General features: G+C 41.3%; 1 protein-coding gene across 13 annotated transcripts in view; it reads right to left on the bottom strand.

Moving 5' to 3' along the window:
* tenm4 (teneurin transmembrane protein 4) overlaps positions 1-22,728 on the bottom strand; it is a 152,999-nt gene that overhangs the window by 22,391 nt on the left and 107,880 nt on the right. For 9 of the 13 annotated variants that reach the window (XM_056374005.1, XM_056374008.1, XM_056374011.1 and 6 more), the window contains 8 exons: positions 20,863-21,124; positions 19,157-19,424; positions 18,909-19,052; positions 15,985-16,234; positions 15,567-15,587; positions 10,656-10,888; positions 9,683-9,837; positions 1,273-2,150 (listed from right to left, as the gene is read on the bottom strand). In XM_056374005.1, coding sequence (XP_056229980.1) covers positions 1,273-2,150; positions 9,683-9,837; positions 10,656-10,888; positions 15,567-15,587; positions 15,985-16,234; positions 18,909-19,052; positions 19,157-19,424; positions 20,863-21,124 — 2,211 coding nt within the window. The remainder of the gene's footprint in view (positions 1-1,272; positions 2,151-9,682; positions 9,838-10,655; positions 10,889-15,566; positions 15,588-15,984; positions 16,235-18,908; positions 19,053-19,156; positions 19,425-20,862; positions 21,125-22,728) is intronic. The other 4 variants (XM_056374006.1, XM_056374009.1, XM_056374012.1 and 1 more) reach the window with 1 other exon arrangement.

Raw genomic sequence — 22,728 nt, 5'->3', positions numbered from 1 at the left:
ATCCCTGTTTTCCTATTTCCAACTCTGTGATTAAATGATACATGTGTACTTCAAACATCCTGAAAATGCTTATCTTCTTGAACTTGTCTTCCGTGTTATAGTATCGGTGAGATGTGTGAGAAATTTTGGAACATCTTGAACATCCATTGTTTGCGTTTCATCTCACAAAGGTAGCTGCTCGTGTCACTGGTGCTATACTATCTCTCTCTTTTCTTTACATAATACGTAAGAATATTCTCAGACCTGATAAGAACAGCAGCCATTTTACAGAAAGTCAAAGAGAAATAATTCAGAATTCAAACCACCCACTGGATTTGTTTAAGCCGTAGGCAATTCACTCTACCTTGAGAAATGCCTATGCATGGCTGCATTAGTGCCATTTTCGCTGCATCGTTTTTTCAGTACAACCGTCTCAGATGACAACCAAATCAAACACAGGTGATAAATGTCTACTCAGATTAAACACAGCGTCTGATTATGTGTCAGAGTGTTATATTCCTCCAGCGAGGTGTAACAGATGTCTGACCAGCCAATCTGCTTAATCACACTTTTTGGATTGACATTCAGTTAGCACAGTATCCCTTGGTACAGTATATTAAACTGAGGGACAGATTGCACCATTGAAGTCACAAGAACATGAAATCCTGAGCTCAAATGCTGCAGCATGTGGGAGTGTTTTCAACTATTCCCTCACAATGTGCGGTTTGCCTCAATCAATTACTACCTCTGGCTAATCTATTATGCTTGTACTGCCTGGTCTCGCTGCAGGCCTCCTGGTAAAATGTGCCTGCCAGCAGATATATGTTGTTCCTGTACCCTACGTCTCTAAACAAGCGATGGTCTGCAGTCTGTCACTGCAAGCAAGGGTGGAGATGAGTAACATATCGTGCAGTAATCCTATTTGGTATGATAACAGCAAATAGGATTACACCCATACTTCCACAGGTCTTGTATTCTGAGTGACATAGACATCCAGGCATAAGAAGGTAGTTCATGTGCCAATAAACTCAGATGTCAAAGAACTCTTCAAGTCTAAACATTCACTCACTAAAGCATCTTAGCATTTAGTGCTACCACAGATACAGTGCTCCCAGTTCAGATAAGCCCAGGAATGACTTTGTACAAACTTTATTTTGGATTTAAGAGATTTAACAGATCTATTTAGTTGCTCTCTGAGGTAAAGCCCTAATCTATAATCAGCTCAACAAGGATCCAGACTCTGATTATAGGGATTATAAAGGTGTTTTGCAAATGTTTCTTTAAATTACTTACTCAAAGAAGGTTGTCCATCCATTTTCATTCGTCTTAGTTGCTAGAAGTCCTGAGCTTCCATGATAGGTCATTACAGCGAGTTCTTGACCCTGGGCAGCGACAGTTTTAAGGGCATTGTTGGTGCCAATGGTGAACCAGAAGGTCTGTCCATCGGGGACCATAAGCCACAGAGGCATTCCTGTCGTGTCTCGTCGGATGATCACTGTGTTCTTGTTCTTATCAGTAATGCTGCTCAGATCCCCTGCTCCTGTGTAGGTCAGATTGTAGAGGTGGTCTCCTGTAGTCAGGCTTTGCGTGAAAATGTGGCTGCCATTTGAGTCAAACAGATAGAGTTCATCGTTAATGGGAGAGGACACCTCATACATGCTAAGGGGATTCAGATAGGGCTTGTTTTTTCGCACATAACGGATACGAATGTTGCCCAGATCTGCAACGTAAAGCTCTCCATCTGGACACACTGCCAGGGAGGAGGGTGCATTGAGCTTAGCATCCTTGGCATAGCCTTCATCTCCAGAGTAACAATCACAGTTAGCTTCATTCTTACAGTCGCAGCCACTCGGTGCCCCTGCAACCAGGGAAATCTCTCCATTGGTGGACACCTGTCGTACTCTGTTTATTTTCTTTTCATCTGACTCTGCAATGTACAGAATGCCATTGTGGGACACAGCCAGGGCGTTGGCTGACTCCAGGGTGGCGTGGATGGCCACCTTACTCATGAGGAAATGATCAATCCCAGGCACTTGGCAGTGCATGGGTCGGCCTGCTACAATACGGACTTGATGGTTTTCTGAGATCTGGAGTACCACGTTGTTGTCCAAGACATATAGCGAGTTGTCCATGGGACTCACTGCCAGGTCTGTGGGCCACTCAAGACGTACCTAAGAGGGAAAAACACACCAAAAAATATCAGCTTCAGGTCACAAGACAGACCATGCTCTTATTGATCCACACATTTTTCACTTTATCAGAGGGAAACAGTCCCTCAAAGGAAGAATCATTGAAAACTGCTCACAAAAAAGATAGGCTGCTGTGAAAAAGGTAGGCTATCTCATAGTGTGCGTTTGGAGCAAAAACATTTTTTTGAAACGATTTATTATCTGATAAGGAGGAAAATAACAGCTGGCGTGCTGTTAAAGGGGGAAACACAAAAACATGAAATTTGAGATCAAAGATGATACGAGTAGCGGTGAGGAAGGACAGAACGAGGGAAGATCATTCAAATGATCAGATTAACTGAAAAAGCATTGCTACTCCAATTGATCATGAGCACACTGGACACCTAAGGACTGGGCTTCTGCATCATTCACCTCTACTGAGCCAGTGTTTTTCCTTGCTTTAGGTTATTAATTTTCTAGTGACAAGAGATTGCATGAGTCCTTGAAAAGAAACTGGAGCACACTTACCAAATGAAAGTGTAGCCTGCCTCTGGCCTCCCAAATTATGACTTATTGTTCTGCTAACAATGTATCAGGCTTTTAACAAATTGGAATGATTGGATTCATCCAATTTACTGGTCTCCCTCTCACTTATGATCCCAGGGGGATCTTTAGGAACATAATATGAAGTGCCATATTTCAATAGATGCCTTGGAGCACCAACAAAGGAGGCTGATTAAAACCTGGACTAACATACATAGACAGGTTCAGATTTTAGGCAACTTATTAGATGAGAGTTGTTTTGAATACTTTGTCCTACATCTAGGAAATGCAAAGGTGAATGAATTTATGTAGCTTGTTACAATGGTTGAGTAATTTGTCATAATGACCTGGAAAGGAAAATTACACATTCTCTTCACTAGAACTGACAAGAAATCTCCTGAGCAACAGGACATGTGGACTTTAACATTAAATAACCTTGACCAGCACATCATACTCATAATTATGTGTATTGGAAACAAAATGTACACTTCAGGCAAACCAAGTGAGTGGACAGCTAAAAGATATGTATCATATTGAGTGTACTGAGTGAGTATGCATTACAAAATGCGGATAACATTGCTATTTAGCCACGAAGTTGGCGCCCGCCTATAAATCCACCAACACTGTTCAATAAAAACGCAGGTTTCTGACTTGTGAATTCAAAAACTTGAGGGTTAAAATCAGGGAAATGGTTTCTGCGGCTTAAAGTGGAAAAAAAGCCATGGTTGACTCATCACTTTTAACTTCGTTTGACATGCTACTCTGCATCACAAAGGACAAAACATGGGGGTCCTGACACACAAAAAACGACACACGATAGAGCACAGAGTAGCAAGTTGCTAACAGCTAACATCCAGCCATGTTGGGCCTTTTTATTTACCTGCTGTGTTCACATATTCTTAATTTTATACAAATGAATGCTCAAACAATCATTCATCTAAAACTGACAGGGGATTCTATGGAGATGATTACTTGACTGTTTCTACGCTCGGCATTGATGGTGTTCTTGAATCCCTGGAACTCTATACAAGCAAAAGAATTTGTCCACCTTTGATTGAAAAACAGACATGAGCATCACACACAGCTCGCATCCCATAAACCTCCCATCATCCCATCATCCCCCACAAAACGGAGGAGGTTTATATAATACTACATATCTTTGGCCACATACAACAAACAGGGGACTGGCAGTGGATACATGTCATCTCTCAGTGAGCAGAAAATGCATTTACTTGGGAAATGAAGGGGAGACTTTCAATTCCTTAAAACCTATTTCTTGTCAACACTGGTGGTTAAATATTTCATGAGCCAGAGTGTGGAGTGGCTCGGGGGAGCTGCCTGTAAGGAGGTTTTCACGCCACTCTGACTGATGAGGGGATATTTCCCGAGCTGCTGTCCCATATGCTGTAACCCGATCATACCCTCCCCTTTATACAATGGGGCAGCTGTCAGTAGTGCCTGGCTGACACAGCCGCCACCAGCAAAAAAAAAAAAAACCAAAATGCGCTCATCAGCCGAGAGAGTGAGCCATGGATTTGCGACAATGCAACAACTATTTTTAAATGTATTTGAACTTGTATTAGAACTATAATGACATTTTCCATTAGCAATCTCTTCACTCAGACCAGCATGATGCCCGTCTGAAGAAGAGTAATGTGTCATTATTTGAAGTCCCTCTCATATTTGAATTGAATGTCACAGTCAGAGCCTTGATAAAGCTTTCTGAAGCTGCTAACATCCTTGAAATATGTTCAAGTGATCTTGTTTTAAGAAATGGTTTCCCTCTATTTGAGTTTGAACTCACCAGGGGATACAGAGAAGATTTTCAAGACTTGAAACAGAAAATGCAAAAAAATTTTGAAAAAGCAAGGCCTTGGTATAAACAAATTAAAAGATTCTTGAATCAGGTCAAACTCTTGTCCTCTTGAATGATAATAAAAAAGTTTTTAAAAAAAGAAGAAGAAAGGTTAGAGATGCACATTGAATTAAGAGTGAGTTTTGCTGCAGTGTGGTTCCTGCACAGATGGCATGGCACGATAACAATGACCTCATCAGAGGTGAGAGAGAAAATTGATGTTATTTTTTTTTTTGCCTTAGCCAGCTGAGGTACCACAAAAGTAATGGCCAATGTGACGAGCCTTGTTCAGAGAAACTCTGGGCCTAAGTGAAGGGTTGGGGAGTGTTTGAAGTAGGAATCTACAGACAGATGGCAAATTAAAGAAAAAAACTGAATAAATAAGTGAAGAAACATAACAAATGCAGCTGCTTCCACACAGGTGCCCTGCATGGTACAATTAATCAATTAACATCAAATTAAGCTCTGTGACATGTATAAACATGCTGAACAGGCTCAGTTGATTCTCATTGTGTGTCGAGATGACAAGAGGAAAAGATCTAAGTGACTTTGAAAGAGGGTTCATTGTTGGGGCACCAATGCAGGAGCTTCAGTCATAAAGAAGCTCAACTGGCTGGAGTCCGATAGAGACAGTAACTAAAGTGACACCTGCATTTAGATCTATGAGAAAGACGTCAGTAAATATGGTCGAAACTGGTGGTTGCCAGCACATTTCATGAACGTGATGCACGTGCATTAGTGCAATATGTGAAGAAAAACAAAAGAGAAACTCTTCCTCAGGTGACTGAGAATGTCAGTGCAGGACATGATCAACTGTTTGAGCAAGAACAGTCTGTCAACAGTTACATAGAGAGGGATATTATAGCAAGGCTGCATTACAGAGATTACAAAGATGAATGTGCATTTGAGATTTTAGTGGTGCAAAAACTACAGCTACTAGTCTACAGAGATGTGGATGTGAAGATGAGTCATCCTTCACCATATTCTTGACAGGTGGGCAAGTGCATGTGCGGCATGACAGGCCTGAATACTTGACCCCCACAGTGAGGTGATCCGGTGGCTCTGTTATTCTGTGGGGGCCATTTCTCTGGCACGGTTTGGGTCCGCTTGTCCCCTTAGAGAGAAAGGTCACTGCAAATCAATAGAAAGTTGTTCTGAGTGATCACCTTTATCCTATGATGAAATATTTCAGTCTGGATGGGAGTGGTCTCTTCCAGGATGACAATGCCCCCATCCATAGGGCACGAGGGGTCACTGTATGGTTAAGTTCATACAGTGGGCCTAAGTGGCCCAAATCTGACCCACCCCCATGTGACCCAGATCTGAGTGTTTAATGACAGTGTGAGCAGCACTAATCACATGAAATCTGATCTTTTCAAATCAGATTTGGGCCACTTCTATGTGTGGTTCTAAATCAGATACAGATCTGATTTGTTGAAATGTGACCTCAGTCTGAACAGCCATGTGACCTGTATCGGAAATTCAATGCAACTTTTACGTCAGAACAGGTTTGACAGCTTGCAGGCCAGCACGTGACATTATATACAGATGCACACAGTGACTGACGGGCTTGAAATTGGAGAAGAGTAAGCAAATAAGGCGAAATGAGCGACACCGCAGAAAAAGCAGAACGCAGCTTAGAGGACGAAGATATTGTAGTCAAGAGAGGCCACTCAACTTCAGTAGTTTGGAGATATTTTGGCTATTTACAGTCAAAAAACAGAGCAATTTGCACTGGAAACTGTGCCAGAGACACATTCCATCAAAGACAGGTAACACCACAAACCTGTTTCATCACCTGAAACAATATCACCTGTTAGAACACACAGAAAGTAAGAAATGACAGGCCAAAACGAGTGTTAGTGGACCCAGGCCAGTGCCCAGTGCAAATATTCTGTGTCTATTTTTTAGTAGCAGTCTGATCATGTTACATGTGTATCACACTGCATAACTTAATTTTCTATTCACTTTCTTGAGTAAAAAGGACTGAAAAGGACTTTGTTTTTAATCATGCATATTTTATGATATTTTTGAATGTTTGTACCTCAGAGTTTCTTAATGTTCTGCTGCTTGATAAGTTTTTGTCATGTTCTGACTATATATATATATATATATATATATATATTATATATATATATATATATATATATAGCGAAAAAATCAACCTTTAAACCTGAAAGAAATAACGATGTGGCATTTTATGGTGATAAATATATATATATCGACTGACCGCAAATTTTTATTGTGAGATACAGTTTTGGGCCATATCGCCCAGCCATACATTCACGTCACGATCTCACCACTCCTGGCTTCAACTCCGCACATCCACACACACCTCTGTACCGAAGTAGCAGCCATTGCTCCACAAAAAGCCATAATTACACTATAAATTCTCCTTCTCTTCATTCTTCTATTACTCATCATCTGTTCCCACATTCGACTTTCACCTGCTTCCACTGTACAATAACTTAAAAATGAAACCGTAAACGCTCATATCTGTGGCATCCATGTTTGTTATTCCCGAGTTCTTCTCCTTGTTTACTTCCCTACACAGAGTGCTGCGTGTGACGTCTTGTTGTTCTTCTGCACATGCAAGTTACATCAGGGCCATGACCAGTTCACACTGGAGTCTAATATTGGCCAAAGTTTAACCTCCTAGGACCTGGCGTCCACATATGTGGACCTCACATTTTGGGTTCTCTAGACCACAATACTAACTTTTTCTCAACAAGGGCCTGGTGACCACATATGAGGATATTATACTGCCACTCAGTAATCGAAATTTAAAACTAATGTCCTCATATGTGGACATCATTTTTCTCAGGTCCCAATCAGCCTATATAGCAAAGAATAGAGCTTGGGTCTTAGGAGGTTAAAAGATAAAAATTGGATCTATAAAGAAATCCAAAATTGAGCACTAAGGAACATAGTCAAAGTTTCAATATAAAAATGATGTAAATCATATGCTATGGCCTTTGCAATCACCACATTTCAACCCAATTGAACATCTATGGGAGATTTGGGACCAACATGTTAGTGCTCTCCACCATCATCATCGAAACAACAAATGAGGGAATATCTTTTGGCAGAATGGTGTTCATCCCTCCAGAGACTTGTAGAATCAATGCCAAGGGGCATTAAAGCTGTTCTGGCGGCTTGTGGTGGTCAAACACTTTACTAAGACACTTTATGTTGGGCTTTCCTTTAATTTGTCACCCGCCTGTATGTGCCCTGGATGAATTTTTAATGGATGCTTTTTACTGTCTGAGTGTCTCTGGCAGTGCTTGTGCGATTTGTCATCGTTGTGGGGCTGCAGACAGTCTCCCCGTGTCTGCTCTGCTGTGGAACTGGGATGGCGAGCATCTATAGGCGCTTGTGTTTGTGTGGGTGGGTGAAGGAGCAGCAAGCAGGGATTGTGAGACCCCCCCACCCCCCGCCCTCGGGACTGGAAATGGGCAGCTGGAGGCTTTGCTCCCTCCACTGAATACATTATTTCACTCACACAGAAAGCCTCTCTCCACTGCCTTCTGAGGCCCCTCAGGACCTGTTTGATAATTGTATTCAATAACATACACGATGGGGGAAAGAAACACACTAGTGCATGTACATGGAGCAGAGCTTAGACATCAATCAAATCTTATCATTCAAGCCCTGGAATGCTCTTTTCATGGGGGTCAAACTAAAACAATTATAGATCTTGTAGACAACACACACACTACATAAGTGTAGTTTTAGGTTTAGTTTTAAGTTTAGTTGTTTTAGAAATTACTGCTTTGTCAAGAATGGAAAAACAACCCCTACCTATTTAGGCTGAAAATTATAATATGAGGAAAACACAGCCATACAACAGCAGCTGGAGTATGCAAAAGTCTGTCTTGTCACCTCCAAAAAGGGGGGGTGGGGGGAGGGGTCACTGAGCTAGAGAGTGATGTGACCTCAGTGTAGTGTCCTTGCCTGGGGGATGTGTTCTGTCTGGTACATATGAGTGCATATGTGTGTGTGTGAGTGAGTACATGGCTTTGCGTGCATCAGTGAATATGTGTGTGTGAATCGAGAGAGAGTGAGGTTATAGGTCATCCTCGTCATCCCCCTACAGCTATAGGTCACCAGCCCTCTGCATTTGGGGATGTGTTGCCACTTGACACAGACATGGAAACTCCTCAGACTGCACTGCCACCTCTGGCTTCAGATCGGCTCTATACTCAGGTGCTGCTTTGTTTATTCCAGTTCCTCTGGGTTCCTCCAGTTTGGACCGAGTCCAATTAACTGCTCATTTTCATTTCTTTATTTGTATTTGCGTGTTAACCATAAGATGTAATAAGTAATTTAGCAGCCTGGCACAGCTGTGTTTGGAGCTGCTTCCCTGAATTCATAAACTCGCAAACCAATGAAATCCATCTCAATGAATCCAGGCCATCCTTAATTTAATGAATTCAACATTCCTCCTGTCTGTTCAGAGGTGCAGATTTAGCAAAAATTAGGCGCAACATGTTAAAATTCAAATTTATTCTACGTGCAGTAAACATATTATTCAAATATACCACATGCGGCCTCTTAGTTAACTGCACACTAAAACTTCCTATCTTGTCCTTCTTATTTATCTTTTTTAAATTACATGGACTCTTTGTTGTATTTTGTATTGTATGCACAGTATTTTCATTTTTTAAGGTACTCTACTGTCAGAGTGTATTTTTATGTTTTTTTGCTGCCTTACTGCAAATGGAATTTCCTCTTATGGGATAAAAAACGATCTGAAATAACGTTAACTATTTCAGTCATCAGGCTTTATCATTCATAACAGATCACAGGTGCAAAAACTTTACTGACATGGGCTTAGGTGAACACAGGGAAACAGGATTTAGTCTGAAACTGGCAGTGGAATCCCAACAGAGTGCTAAATGCCTTTCAGCTCTAACTGTGTCCCTTAGTATCCTTTGCAAGTGCTGTGACTCTAAAATGTGGCATCATGAAACCAATAAACAAATGGGCATCAAAACCAAACTAGACGACTACTGGACCAACAGCGTTGAGCTACAGAAACAAAAGCATGGAGATGTAAGCATCCTGGAGTCACGGTCAGTCAAGGAGACTGGTGAAGGTCGAGAGACAGGAAAGCACACGCCGGTCTGAGAGGTACCTGAGAGATGTCCATCACAGCATCGCAGCTGAGAGGTCGGGCAGAGGTCAGGTCATTGAAGCCCAGAAGAGTTGAGATGATACCATTCTGATCAATCCTGCGAATCATGGTCCCATCCACAAAGAAGATTACACCGTACTTATCCACCGTAATGCCTGCAGATAAAATATCCATCAGTTGTTTTGTCCGTCTGTGACTTAATGTGAGGACAGAGCACCACTAAATGACAATTTAGGGCTATGTTCTACAATAGAAATGAAAGACTAATCATGGCAATGAAAACTAATGCTACAATTGATTTGTTTGATCAATAACAGAGAACAATAGAAACATCAAAATAGATGAATAGTACTGTTGGCATTGATTCAATTACAACTAAAATTCCATCAATGCCATCTCTTTTCCTTTTGTTCTCTCAGCCTCCAGCAACAATGAAGCCGAGGATACTAACCTTGGCTATGCACATCTCCATTTTTTTTTTTATTACATCAGGGTCTGACAAACAAATATTTAATCACAGCAGTTAGAGCAAAATCCTTTATTCTGAACGCAAACTTGGACTATACATATTGCACATTTCAGAGGGACTTGAGCGTTATTTCAGGACATATGAATCACAACTTCATCCCTGTGGAGGACAACAAGTAAGCATGTCATCTAATGACTAATTCATAATCCAAACATGGGAACAAGAAGAAAAAGAAATACACATGGAGAGGCATGCTTTAAAAAATAAATTCAGTTTTAAAATAACTGAAGCTTGTGAGCTACATGTACATAGTTAGTGATGGGGAGAAATGAAGAGAAGTGAGTGCGTGAAAGCTGAAGAACATATTGATCTGGCCTCTGGGACCACTGTCTTCAACAATGCAGCAATCTAGTCTACTTGAAAAGGAAAGAGAAAAAAAAAGAAGACCCCAACTGACTTGACACACTACACGCTACATTGATTATAATAAAATCCATTCATTACCTCTGGGGTTAGTGAGAGTGGCCTCAACAGCCTTTCCTCCATCCCCACAGCGAGTGTCGTCGTATGGGAGACACTGGTCACCGGTGCCTGCCACCAGCTCCAGGTTTTTGGCCACATCTTTCACAACATTCAGGGATTTCACCTTGAACACTTTCCTGCTGCTGGTGTCCGAAAGGTACACAGCACCGTTCACTGGACTGGTGGCCAGGTAGTATTTATGAGCGGGGCTGTTGCTGAGAGAAGGGAAAAGAGAGGAAGACGCCCAGGTCAATAAAAGCTGGGAGGGCTACAGTGCTTTCAATAAGAAACATTGTGTAATACAATTAAAATGGATTCAAAAGCCATTTAGCGAGTCAATTGGGCACAATTACAGTTTAAACCATGGACATGGAAAAAGAAAAATAGAATGAGATTAAACATGACAAAATGGTGAAGCTTAGGACTCATCTACAATACAGTCAGCTTAGTTAAAAGTCCCTGTTGTCAAAAGAGAGCGGATACTCCACTTGTCTGAATATATGGGTAGACATATGTGAAAGTACTGTAAATGTATAAATACAGATTTCGACCTTCGTTCATATTATTGAAAAGAAAAAAAAAAAACCCAGTACAGATGAAGGGGATGTATATTTAGTTAGACAAAGAGAAATGAGGGTCTAGTGGGATTCAGTCATTGGGGTACATTGGATCCTTTGACACAGATCCTAATTACTACCCCATCCCAGACCCAAGAAATATCTGTGATGTCATCTGAGAACAACAATATGAAACCACAGTTTCTATATAGTAGCTGCAGCCTGGTTATTGCCAGAAGTACAAAAAAGTATGTTTTCCGTTTCCCTTGGGACTTCTTTTAGAGAAACACAAATGTACTGCAATCCAAACACATTATGCATCCATCAGCCAGAGATTCCAGCACAGAAAAATATCCCATTAAACTCCCAACCCAGTCAACAAAGTAATCCTTCACATCCACAGGAGGTTGCCCAAACCGACAGACTGACAAAAGAACCAAATATAGCCAATCCTGCTGTGGCGGGATGCATGCAATCTACGGGTATACTCCAGTCAGGATATGTGTCAGAAAACAGAGAAAACAAAGATAACTGTAGGCAAATCCATAGTAGTACAAACGAAGTGACAGAGAGGATTACTTCCAATAAAAATCTCTGCTTGCTACTAATAAACACATGAGCGTCTGCTGAAAAATCAAAGCATGACAAGCCCAATGGCACTATACACTGAGATACTAGAGATTCTAGGCATGACTGATCTTATTTGATTTTACAAGCTTGTCAATGCTCCTGTAAATACACTACATGGCACAAAAGGTACATGGATTACAGTTCATTTTTCTAGAGGTGTCACTCACATGAAAAACAGCTGACTGATCCCTTTAATCTTCATATACATCGGGGCCCGTCATCACAAAGCATCTAAAGTCTAAAAGTAGCTCCTAACTTGCCGATTTAGGAGGAACTCCTAAAAATAATGGGCGTTTCAGTCCTAACTTTAGGATTTTTTCTTGTTTACTAAGAGCTATTCAAAAAGGCACTTAGCGCTAAAAGTAGCACCTAAATCTGGGAGAAGTTAGAAGTAGTGGAGAGGACTCCTAACTCACTAAGACCAAATCACAAAGAATCGTAAAAGGACCGCTGTCATTCCACTTCGCAGTGTTCTGGAAACCTTGCACGATGCTGAATTACTTAAAAGATATGACTCAATCACGAGGGAATAATGATCGCTGTGGAGTTTGTGAGGGATGTAATAACATCTCCAACTGAAACAACCTGATCAGTGGGGAAATTAAGCGTTTGGCAACGCTGTGCTAGTTGGCAACAGAGAAAAGCCGATATATCCACCAAACAATAAATGCGCTCTGACATCATTGGACAATTCATATGATTTCTTTTAGATGTTCAACAACTACAGAGAAATAAAGCAGCTTCATGGCAATTGCAAATCTACCCGGAGTGGTCGGTGCCAGAGATGGAACGCATGTAAAAATTATTGCACCATTGCAAGATGAGGAGGTATTTATAAACAGGAAAAAAAAATCACACCATCAACACACAGGTTGTATTTGATGCTACCTATACAGTTGTGGACATTGTTGTACAGTGTCCAGGTACTACACACGAGTCATATGGATCTGAATGGAGAGTGACCTGAGGCAGCTGTTTGAAAGGATCATGTTCCAGCTGGATGTCACCTGGTGGGGGACAGGGGAAATCTTCTCACACTTCAACCCACAGCTGGGACCACAGCTACATTACAACAGGTACAGCTACAACAGACGGTGGCTATTAGGCTGCCAGTTAGGTTTGGTTAGGTAGTCTAGGATAGGTTAGGTTTTTTTTATTTTCCCATTGAGAGAATTGATCGACTTTTTTATATTAAAATTAAATTCTCTGGTCATACAGATGCATTTTGGAGAATTAACTACTTTTGTAGCAGCACCTAATCTGTTATTATTTAATTTGTATTAGTTTATTTTTCTTTTTTTTTTTTATTATTATTACTGCGAGATGTTGCGCATGCGTTTTCACCGGCACAGACGGTCATTCATTAACCAATTGCTGTGGTTCCTGCAAGGCAGCTCGTCCATGAATTGACGTCAGCCATAGCAACGGAGTCGCACTCTTAGCTTAGGAGTTTTCGCTTCTCCTTACTAAAAGTTGGTCTCAGCAGCTTTGTGAATAGGACTTAGGAGAAAACTTTTAGTCAAAAACTTTCAGCCTGACTTAGGAGTACTCTTAGTGGTAAGATAAAATGCTTTGTGAATACAGGCCCAGTTGATTAATTGATTATCAGAAAATGCATGAACAACAATTTGACTAATCTATGAAATCAATAAATAATTTCAACATATCAAGCTAAAAAGCTAAAAGATAAAATATTTGCCGGTTTCTTTTTTCAAATGAAACAATGTGCTGCTTTTCCCAACTGTAAATTTAATTGATTGATTGTAAATTGAGCATCTTTGGGTTTATGACTATTGGTCAGACAAAACAAGGAATTAGTGACCTGTTTAGCAATGTGAAAGTAATGTAAAGATGACCAGAGTTATCAGGGCAAGATACAACACAGTTCTGCCAGACCTGATAAGCATTATGCAGAAACCTGTCAGCAGGACGTCATTCAAACTGGATTAAGACAGAATTTCAACTATAACCTTGAGGGTTTTTTTTCAGGCTTATGGTCGGAGTGACGGTGCCAAAGCTTATATTTTTATAATACAAGATCACAAGACCAGTGGGTCTGTGGAATTGTCAACTCCAGTACATAATTTTAAATGACAATTGACCTTCAGTGAATCAGTGATGACAGCACACGGCAGCAAACCTCAGGCGCACATGTCACAATCAGCCCAGAGACCAAGTTGACTGATATGTTGGTTTATAGTATATTCCAGGTACTTGTGGCTGGCTTCGAAAAACGACTGCTGTCTTAGAGTAGGTCAGTAGCAAGTCTCAATAACTGGATTCTGCTTTGTATTCTATCTGCCATGTGCAATCAGCTGATACCTTATCAGCTCCAGGTTGCATGTAGAACAGTTCTGGACCCCCATAGTGTTTGAAACTATAAGGCGTTATTCCCTGACCTTCAGCTATGGCCATATCCTCCATCTACAGTATATTCACTGACAACATCTAGTTTGTGGAGGATAATTGGATTTTGCTGCATGCTGGCGTGGCAATGGAGGGAGTGTGGTTGGAGTGGATGGGGACATCCTTAGTAGGGGGTCAATGAACATCGCCGTGAGATCACCCACCACCCAGTCCTATTGCTAGCTCACACACGAACTGGAGCAGCCACCCGTTTTATACAGACACATGCTGTGTTTTCCTGGATAAATCTCCTTTTTAATATGCAAATGCGTTTGGAGTACTGAGGCCCGAAGAGATGGAGCTCTGACGTTTCTCTAGTCTTGCTCTAGCAAACAGAGTGCCTGTGTGTGTGTATGGGATGCACAAGTTAGAGTATATGAGAGTACTGAACAAAGACATTCGAGATGTAAAGACTGAGAGCAGATAGTTAAAGAGACAGAAAAAGCAATAGAGAGCTTCTGAGTCTTTTGTTAATGTGGCCATTCTTGAGAATAGAGGCCAGTGACCAGCATCACTAGGCTTTTCATCTTCAGTTGGACTACATGTTCCCCTGCTGAAGTCATGACCCTCTGATAGAAAATCAATCAGTAGCCCTTTCCCTGAGACATGGTATCTAAAGACAGCAGACAGAGATTCCCCTCACTACCTCCTGCCATGGAAAATTAGGTCCCTGTATCGTAAGCCACCGATAAAATCTACACTGAGTTGCCATTTCAGGAGGGTCACCTAGCTCCGTACATAAAGCCTTTATGACACTTCATCATATTCAGTTTCTCTGTTGACACCATCAGGAAGGTGTTGATTTTATTCTGTGACAAACCATTACTATTTAGGTCACCTTTTACTTTTCAATAGAGGTTAGTTCAAAAGCAGCAGAAACTACAGTCTCCCGATGGCTGTAGAATGACTTTAACATTTTTCTGATGCTTTTCAAAAAAGGTTGGATGTTTGGTTGTGTTGGATTGGAACAGATGCAGCAAGGTGTACCTAATAAACTGGCAATGAAACTTTACTGAGCCTTTACTGAGACAACAATTATCTACATTCTCTCTTTGCAATCGCAGATACAGATGCAAACACACTGCGGTGGACAAGGCAAGATCTACGTAAAACTCTGTCTTAATAAACCACTAAATCTACAGCTTTAAGAAAAGATGAAAACCGAGTCAGTATTTTCAGATAGGATCTTGTAGCTGCTCACAAGCGCGTGTCTGAAACGGGCTCAAAAGGTCGTTTCGATATCAAGTCTGTGGACTGTACCATTTCTTTTATTAATTTAGGCAAATGCTGTGCAGCTTACCTATGCCTGAAGTCTTTGTTTCTGTCAGTGTGACAAAAGCAGCAGAAAATGAGAGAGGAAGAGAAAGGAGAGGAAATGTTAGTTGTTAGTGAGTAGAATAATTAATGAAATAAAAAAAGAGAATCATGACAAAACATTAGTTTTCTTATCTACTCAAAGCTTTCTTTGCTGACACCGACAAAGAAATTAATCTTCTCCAGGAATGTCTTCTGTTAAGACCCAATTACATCCTCTTCAGCTTCTATCAGGGCCAAACTCCAGCTGATACAGGTGGATGAGAGGGGCAAGACCATCAATCCTGGGCCTTTAGGGCATTTCTGTCTATCTCAATCGACCTCTGTGGTTTATGACCTGTGCGCAAGCCCATCTGAGCTCATGGTTCTGAGTGAATGTTAGTAAGCTGCTACTCCTCCGTTACCTGAGCTCCAGGACGCTGGTGACATTCCCTGTGGTGAAAATCCTCCTCACATAGTTGAAGTCCCCCACATACAGACTTCCATCTGAGCCACAAGCCAGAGCCACGGGCGCCAGCAGCTTGTTTCCATCAGCTAGGCCATTGCAGCTGGGGCAGGAGATGCTTCGCCTGCGCCCGTTCCCCATCACACTGCCGATTACAGGAGGCTGCTGGGAGATGAAGACGTTCTCCCCATTCCCCATGTGAAGAATACCTGATGAGGGCACAGGAAAGAAACAAGTAACACCTGCAGCCCGTTTAGGTTGAGCAGTTTGGAGACTATGGGCTCTATTTTCCTAAAATTGGATGCAAGCAAAAATCCATTTGCAGACTTGGCTTTGCTAACTGGTTATGGCAAATTTTTTGCAATTTTGGTAAGAGGTGGACTTGAACAACAGGCAGTTTTATAATCATCATTGAAAGCAGCAGAGTGTTTCCTAATAAGTTGGGAAATAAATCCAGGCCAGCTTCCCACAGGAAAAAAAAAAAAAAAAAACTTCTTAGAGAGGTATAATTATACAGCAACCCAATAATGAATATACAGCATCCAAAACATGTTACCAAAGGAAGATTTCTCGTTTCAAGATGTATTTACATTTTCAGAGGCACTAAAATTCCTGTCCATGTGTATTGATGTGCAAAAACCTATTTTCCCAATTAGTTTACAAATATTACATTCATGTTAGTTAATACACAACTACAGAAATATAAAATGTTTTAACATTTTTAGTAACTGTTGAAAGTGCATTTTACCACAGTGATTACAAAGGTTGCACCCAATTAGTCACATTTAGTTTTGCTTACATGCATTTATTAATTCCACTTCTGCAAATTGTTTACACAATTTACATTACTGCATGAGCTACTAGCTCCACATTTATCCTGTTTACACAACAGAAATTCTTTTTAGATTATACAGAAGAAACACTGTTTAGAGTTTTACTTAAATGAAAAATGTTGCCTAATTTCCAAAGCAGCTCAAGACACATCCTGATTCTGCCATCTACACTTCCAGAAATTTGCAAATCAATTTGGAATCTGTAGAGAACAGATTTGCAGTCTGGTGTGTAGAGATGCACAGAGGGCTTTGTGAATAAAATGGGATGATTACTGCATGTTGCCCTGTTTCTGCTGGATGGGTAACAATGCTCTCACGCTGAAAGTCCCTGGCTCCTAGTGATTGCTTAATGCAGTTTAAAATGTATATTAGATGACAAATTTAAAAGGAAGTGCAAGTCAATACACAGATAAGAATCTGATCTGATTTTGAACAGGTGTGTGTGCACCTCTGCCGTGTTTGAGAGGTGTATCTAGTGGATGGAAACACAGGAAAATATCACATCAAAATGGAGACCAGAAAGCCCTTGGCACAAGTGGAATCTCTTGGAGATAGAAAATTGCCACACAGGCATAATCACAAAAAATTGACTTGCCCCAATTACAAATGGCATCATGCCTGCCTTTCTACCTCCACGGGCTTTGTGCATGAACAAAAATAGAGCAGCATGAGTACAGTTCATGTGCAGGCATTCAGGTATGCACCCACACACACACACACACACACACACACACACACACACACACACACACACACACACACACACACACACACACACACACACACACACACACACATACTGTTTCCATTAGTATTGCCAATCTATGCTTGGAAAATGTTCAGATATGTAAATGTAAAGATGTTCCTGCTGCCCAATCAATGTAATCATATTTGAAATTCAGCATCTGCATGTCTGCGGTACTTTTTCTGCCTCTAATGGTACTTTGTGACCTGAGTTCTCTGAGCAGCACGGCATTTGGTCTATCAGAAAAGATCAGCCAAGCATCCCCTTCCTGGGACATGATTTAATCTTAGGGACTGCTGCTGCTGGGAGTAGCAGACTGATAGCAATTAAATTAGGGATGATTCTAAAAATGCTGGGCATGAACAAGACATGGATGCGCCAAAAGGGGGATGGGGTGGAGGAGCTAGCAGTGGAGGTGATGTGCGGGCAAGTAGCAGACTCTCTCCCTCCCCCGGACAGCACATTCAGACTCAGCAGGTTTAGTGTGACAGATCAAAGTGCCACCTTCCTGAGCATTTTTCATATAAATATGCCTCATCTCCTCTGATGAGCCCTTCCAGATACAAACAGACTTTGAAACCGAGCTAGTGACAGGTGCTGCCCAAAGTTTCTCTCTCTTCATTCCTCCTCCCGCCTTTCAGGAGTAATTTGCTGGCAATAAGAAAATTGACCCCCCCTCACCTAAAAATGGACAGCAGTAATAAAAAAAAAAAAGAAAAAGAAAAGTCACATCTATCTCAGGCTACACGACACTGGTGTATTGAAAAAGCCTCAAAAGGCTACAAACAGGGAGGACAATTCAATGTTACACTAAAAGCATCATTTAAGGCTCTGGGTGGACATGGTGGTACTTATCTGCATTCTTGGGCACATTCTGAATGATGTGTATAAAATGCAGTAAGGAGCAGCAAACTTAAGGCTTGTACCACAAAAATCTTAACAAACCACAAAGGCTGTTATTGAATCCTTATGAGATTTAATTTTATAAAGCTCGTTAAATGAGATGTTTGTTTCCAACATAAATTAATTTAAGAGTCTTTACATTTGTAATTTTCCTGATATTAATATAAAATAGTGATCTGCATTATGCTGACACAAATTCTTAGAAAATTCCAACAGGTACAACTGCACTGTAACGCAAATGTATTTAGCTCACTGTGCTAAATTAAAAATTCGACAATGGAATAAATAGTGAGTTAAAATAAAGATTTCTTGCACCATAAAATCACCTTAAAGTAGGTGTTTTAATGCATGAATGAATTGGCTGAGAATAGGAATTTAAAAAGGAATAAGAAGCTGACTCACCACTCTGGATATTTAAAGCATGGTGCTTGTCTATAGTCCATCCTCCCAGTTTGGAGGCTGTGGTTTCGTAGCCCTGTAGAACAGCAGTCCTCTTCTCCCATAGAATAAGGTCTGGACATGACTCATACTCAAAACCCACAGATACTAGGAAAAGAAGAAAAGATAAGGCAAGCATCAGTGAACCAAATATGTTTTCGATAAAAGAGGCAAAAATATGCATTATATGTAATATATACTTCCTCACTTACCAAACGCTTCAGATAAGCCATAGACCTTCTGGCTGTAGACGTCAGCCTTGTCCCACACAAAGTCATACAAGAGGTTGGGAGCTGCAGGAAACCACTTTCTGAACAGTCTGCCTTCCACAGCCACCATGAGGTGAACCTTCATCAAGTTGAAAGGGATTGTGGAGTGGGTGAGGGTCACCCTCAGTATTGACTTGTAACCTGGGGTCCTGCTGCTTAAATATGCGAGTTTCATCTCTGTCCCTGGTATAGGTACTTCTTCCTGCAGAGACTATGGACAAAAAACAAAGCTTATCAATGACAGGAAGAAAACATAAATCTTACAGATGGCTGATGGGAATTGTAAATGCTAAACTGATTAGAACTTATTTTCCTCAGGGTTTATGGTACGATTAATAACATGCTGCTGTATGTTGTTTTTTTTTTTTCATGCAGATAATCAATTTGTCAATTTTTCAGTGGCCACTACAACCTATTTTTCATAGCCTTGTCCCCAACCAAATATATGGTCCCAAGGGAAGATTAGAAACATCAATTAGAGGACAATTATACTCATTCATTAGACAGAAACCGATGAAGGATTTGTTCATTATGTACTCCAGTGAGTATTTTTCATAACTGATTTAATAATAGCAGGTCCTTCATGAGGACAATAGCCTTCCCTGCAATCCATATGACAACGGCATCACAAGAGTGCCCTTGGGCTCGGTGCTCGAACGGTACGATAATACGGAAGTAAGTTCACTAAAAGACACCGTTAAAGCCTGAGGAAATTGACCAGCTGAGGTCAAACCTGTAACCTCTTGATGATACAACAGTAGGTCAGCACTCAGACATTGTACAGTGTTCGCTTTTAAGATCATGCATGTACAGCACAGGTTTGTTTGACCAACTCCTCTCTGCACTAATTAAGTCATCTCTCGTCACCTGTCTGCAGAGTACAGAACAAAATGAAAATTAAAACAACTACCTAAAGCAACCGTGCTCCGAGTACATGTCACTTATGATCTGTTTCTTCTTAAATGCTCACACAGTGTAGCTACGCCTGCTTAACTGGTCAGAATTCCCTTTTACATGGACAAATGTAATTTGGATGATGTTCCAGTATAGTGCGATTAAAGCTCAAGGAATAGCAAAGGCAAGGCTGCTATAAATAGCCTGCACTGCATACTAAATTCACTGATATGCCATAAATCTTGTGAAGCAAACTGGGAGACAAAGTAATTAGAGAAGGGCACAGAGACGTCTGCTAGACATACAGTTGCCACACATTCAGCTGTACACTCAAGCCCATACAAGTATGTGCTTGTACCAACAAGACACATACACATATAGACAGATATCAAACTATATACACTCATGAAATATAGAAGCAAATCCTTTCCAGTGGTACTTGTATGCTTAACCTGGGAGCTTACAACCCAGGAGAAATTAAAAATGTCAAGGCTGTTTTTCGCGTGCGAGGTAATCATCATCACTCTGCAGTGAGACAGTACAATGCACATTGTAAATCGCCCAAGATCCAGAGACCAATTACACTAGGGAGATAAAATCACAGGACTGCCCTGAGCCAGAGTTACTATTACACTTGTACTTGATGAATAGTCTTCATAGCCTCTCCCAGATGTGTGGCATGAATCATTTGGAGGAGAGACCCGTGTAGTTCACACCCCGCCGGGCAGAGAGGAAGGTGAGCGGCGGAGAATCACCTGGATTTCGGGTACGACGGTCCCCCTTTCAGAGCAGGAGCCAGCAAATGCGGTGAGCGGAGCTGGGGACACCAGAGGGCTGGGCCTGGTAAAGCTGCTGAGGTCACAGCTAGGGATGTCATTCTCCTCATGCCGCATGACGATGGTATCCATGACAAAGAAGCGTCCCCATGGCAACCAGAGAGTGTGTTCCTGGGTGATGAATGGAGCGCGCTCAAAGTGCAGGGCTATGGCTATGCCCCCATTGGTCACCAAGTCAAAACTGGAACACAGACATACACAATGTCATAGAGGATGAATGTTGCCTCACACACAGTGACGAGGAAATATATATATATATATATATATATATATTTCACTGCAATTCATGTAATCTGTTGTGTGCTGAGGATTAAACCATGCTACAATTTTTTATGTGAATATAATGAATATTTTCTAATTAAGTGTTGTTATAACAGATCAAACAGTAATAAATTCTTTTTAATTTGTTTTAGTAAATGAAAGCTAAGAGATGATGCTGTTTCATTATTTAGCATTATCTTTCAGGCACACACAGGCTGAAAATCCAATAGGATGCTTGATCACAATCTTAGAAGCACATCTATTAATTAATGTCATAATCTGTAGATTTCATTTGAAGAAAATAGCAGATGCACACTTTGAGTTCAGACATGAATGCTACACCCCTGTGTGTGTGTGTGTGTGTGTGTGTGTGTGTGTGTGTGTGTGTGTAATGCACTGATGCTGTGCTCACATTTATATGTTAGAGACAGAGATTTGTGCTGCAGGATGGAGGCAGCCGCCACTTCTCTATCGATCCCTTAGACGAAGGCTGTCCACTCTAACATCAGTCTAAAAGCCCTGCAATGCAATCCCGTCTAGTGTTGCATTAAAGGGCCTCTGCTTCTGGACTAACCTGAGTGGGTCTCAGTAAACAGGCTGAGCTCTGGCGATTTCCTCACCTCTAACTGCTGCATGGTGACAACAGCATGCCTGCACCTGCACTGGACTTCTGCAGCTCTTGTCACGTTTCTCTAAAAGCCAATTAGCACCTGTTCACCTGCAGGCTCCTGGGACAAGGCGTCATCGTCACACAGGAAGCATCTTTTCCAAATTACAGGTAAAGAAGCAGGTGAAAATAGTGGCCTCTAAACTAGGTAACCTCCCTCTTGGTTTAAGCTCCTATATAAAGAATCTGCTTGGTCTAACTTTCCTTGTGGGTGAACATCTGATTGGCTGTGGCGATAAACAAAGGTTTGTTCTGCCCTTGGAGTTTTGCCCTTGGCTGGGTGTGAGTAAAGTGAGTTTGTCCAGCAGTACGGAGGCTGCAGAGCTGATGGCGGCTGTGATAGTGCTAACCTTGTGCTGCCGTGATCCGTCACTAGCAGTGCAGCTGTAGCCGGTCAGTCTGCATGACACCTGGCTGGCTCGGGCTATGCATGCTCAAAACACTTCTGGACAGATACCCATGGGCAGCGTGGCCAATCGATGATGGGATTCGCTGGCTGTTATCAGTCATGACAACAGCCTTAAGCCATGTGACAAAACTTATTAAGCTACCTACAACAGCCTTACTTGCTTGTGCCCTCAGGGAATGCATCAAGCTCAAAGAGTTAACCCTGCCAATGAACTTGGACCGCCTCATACAAATTATACACAATCATTTCTCAGCCAATGTATATTTATAATGGTAGCTGCTTGAGGTTAAAGTGAATCATGTACACAGCTAAAGTTAGTAAGAATGAGTAAGTAAGTAGTAAGGGCTGTATGCTGTAGATAAAAGGTGTGGTGGGCATTTCATGTATGATTGAAATGGATGAACACTAGCACAAAAAGTACAAAGATAAAACCATGAATAATAATTTT

This window comes from Seriola aureovittata, chromosome 4, assembly GCF_021018895.1.
Source record: "Seriola aureovittata isolate HTS-2021-v1 ecotype China chromosome 4, ASM2101889v1, whole genome shotgun sequence".
NCBI classification, from domain to species: Eukaryota; Metazoa; Chordata; class Actinopteri; order Carangiformes; family Carangidae; genus Seriola; species Seriola aureovittata.
Note: the sequence above shows the minus strand (reverse complement) of the source record. Positions and strands in the feature narration are given on the sequence as shown.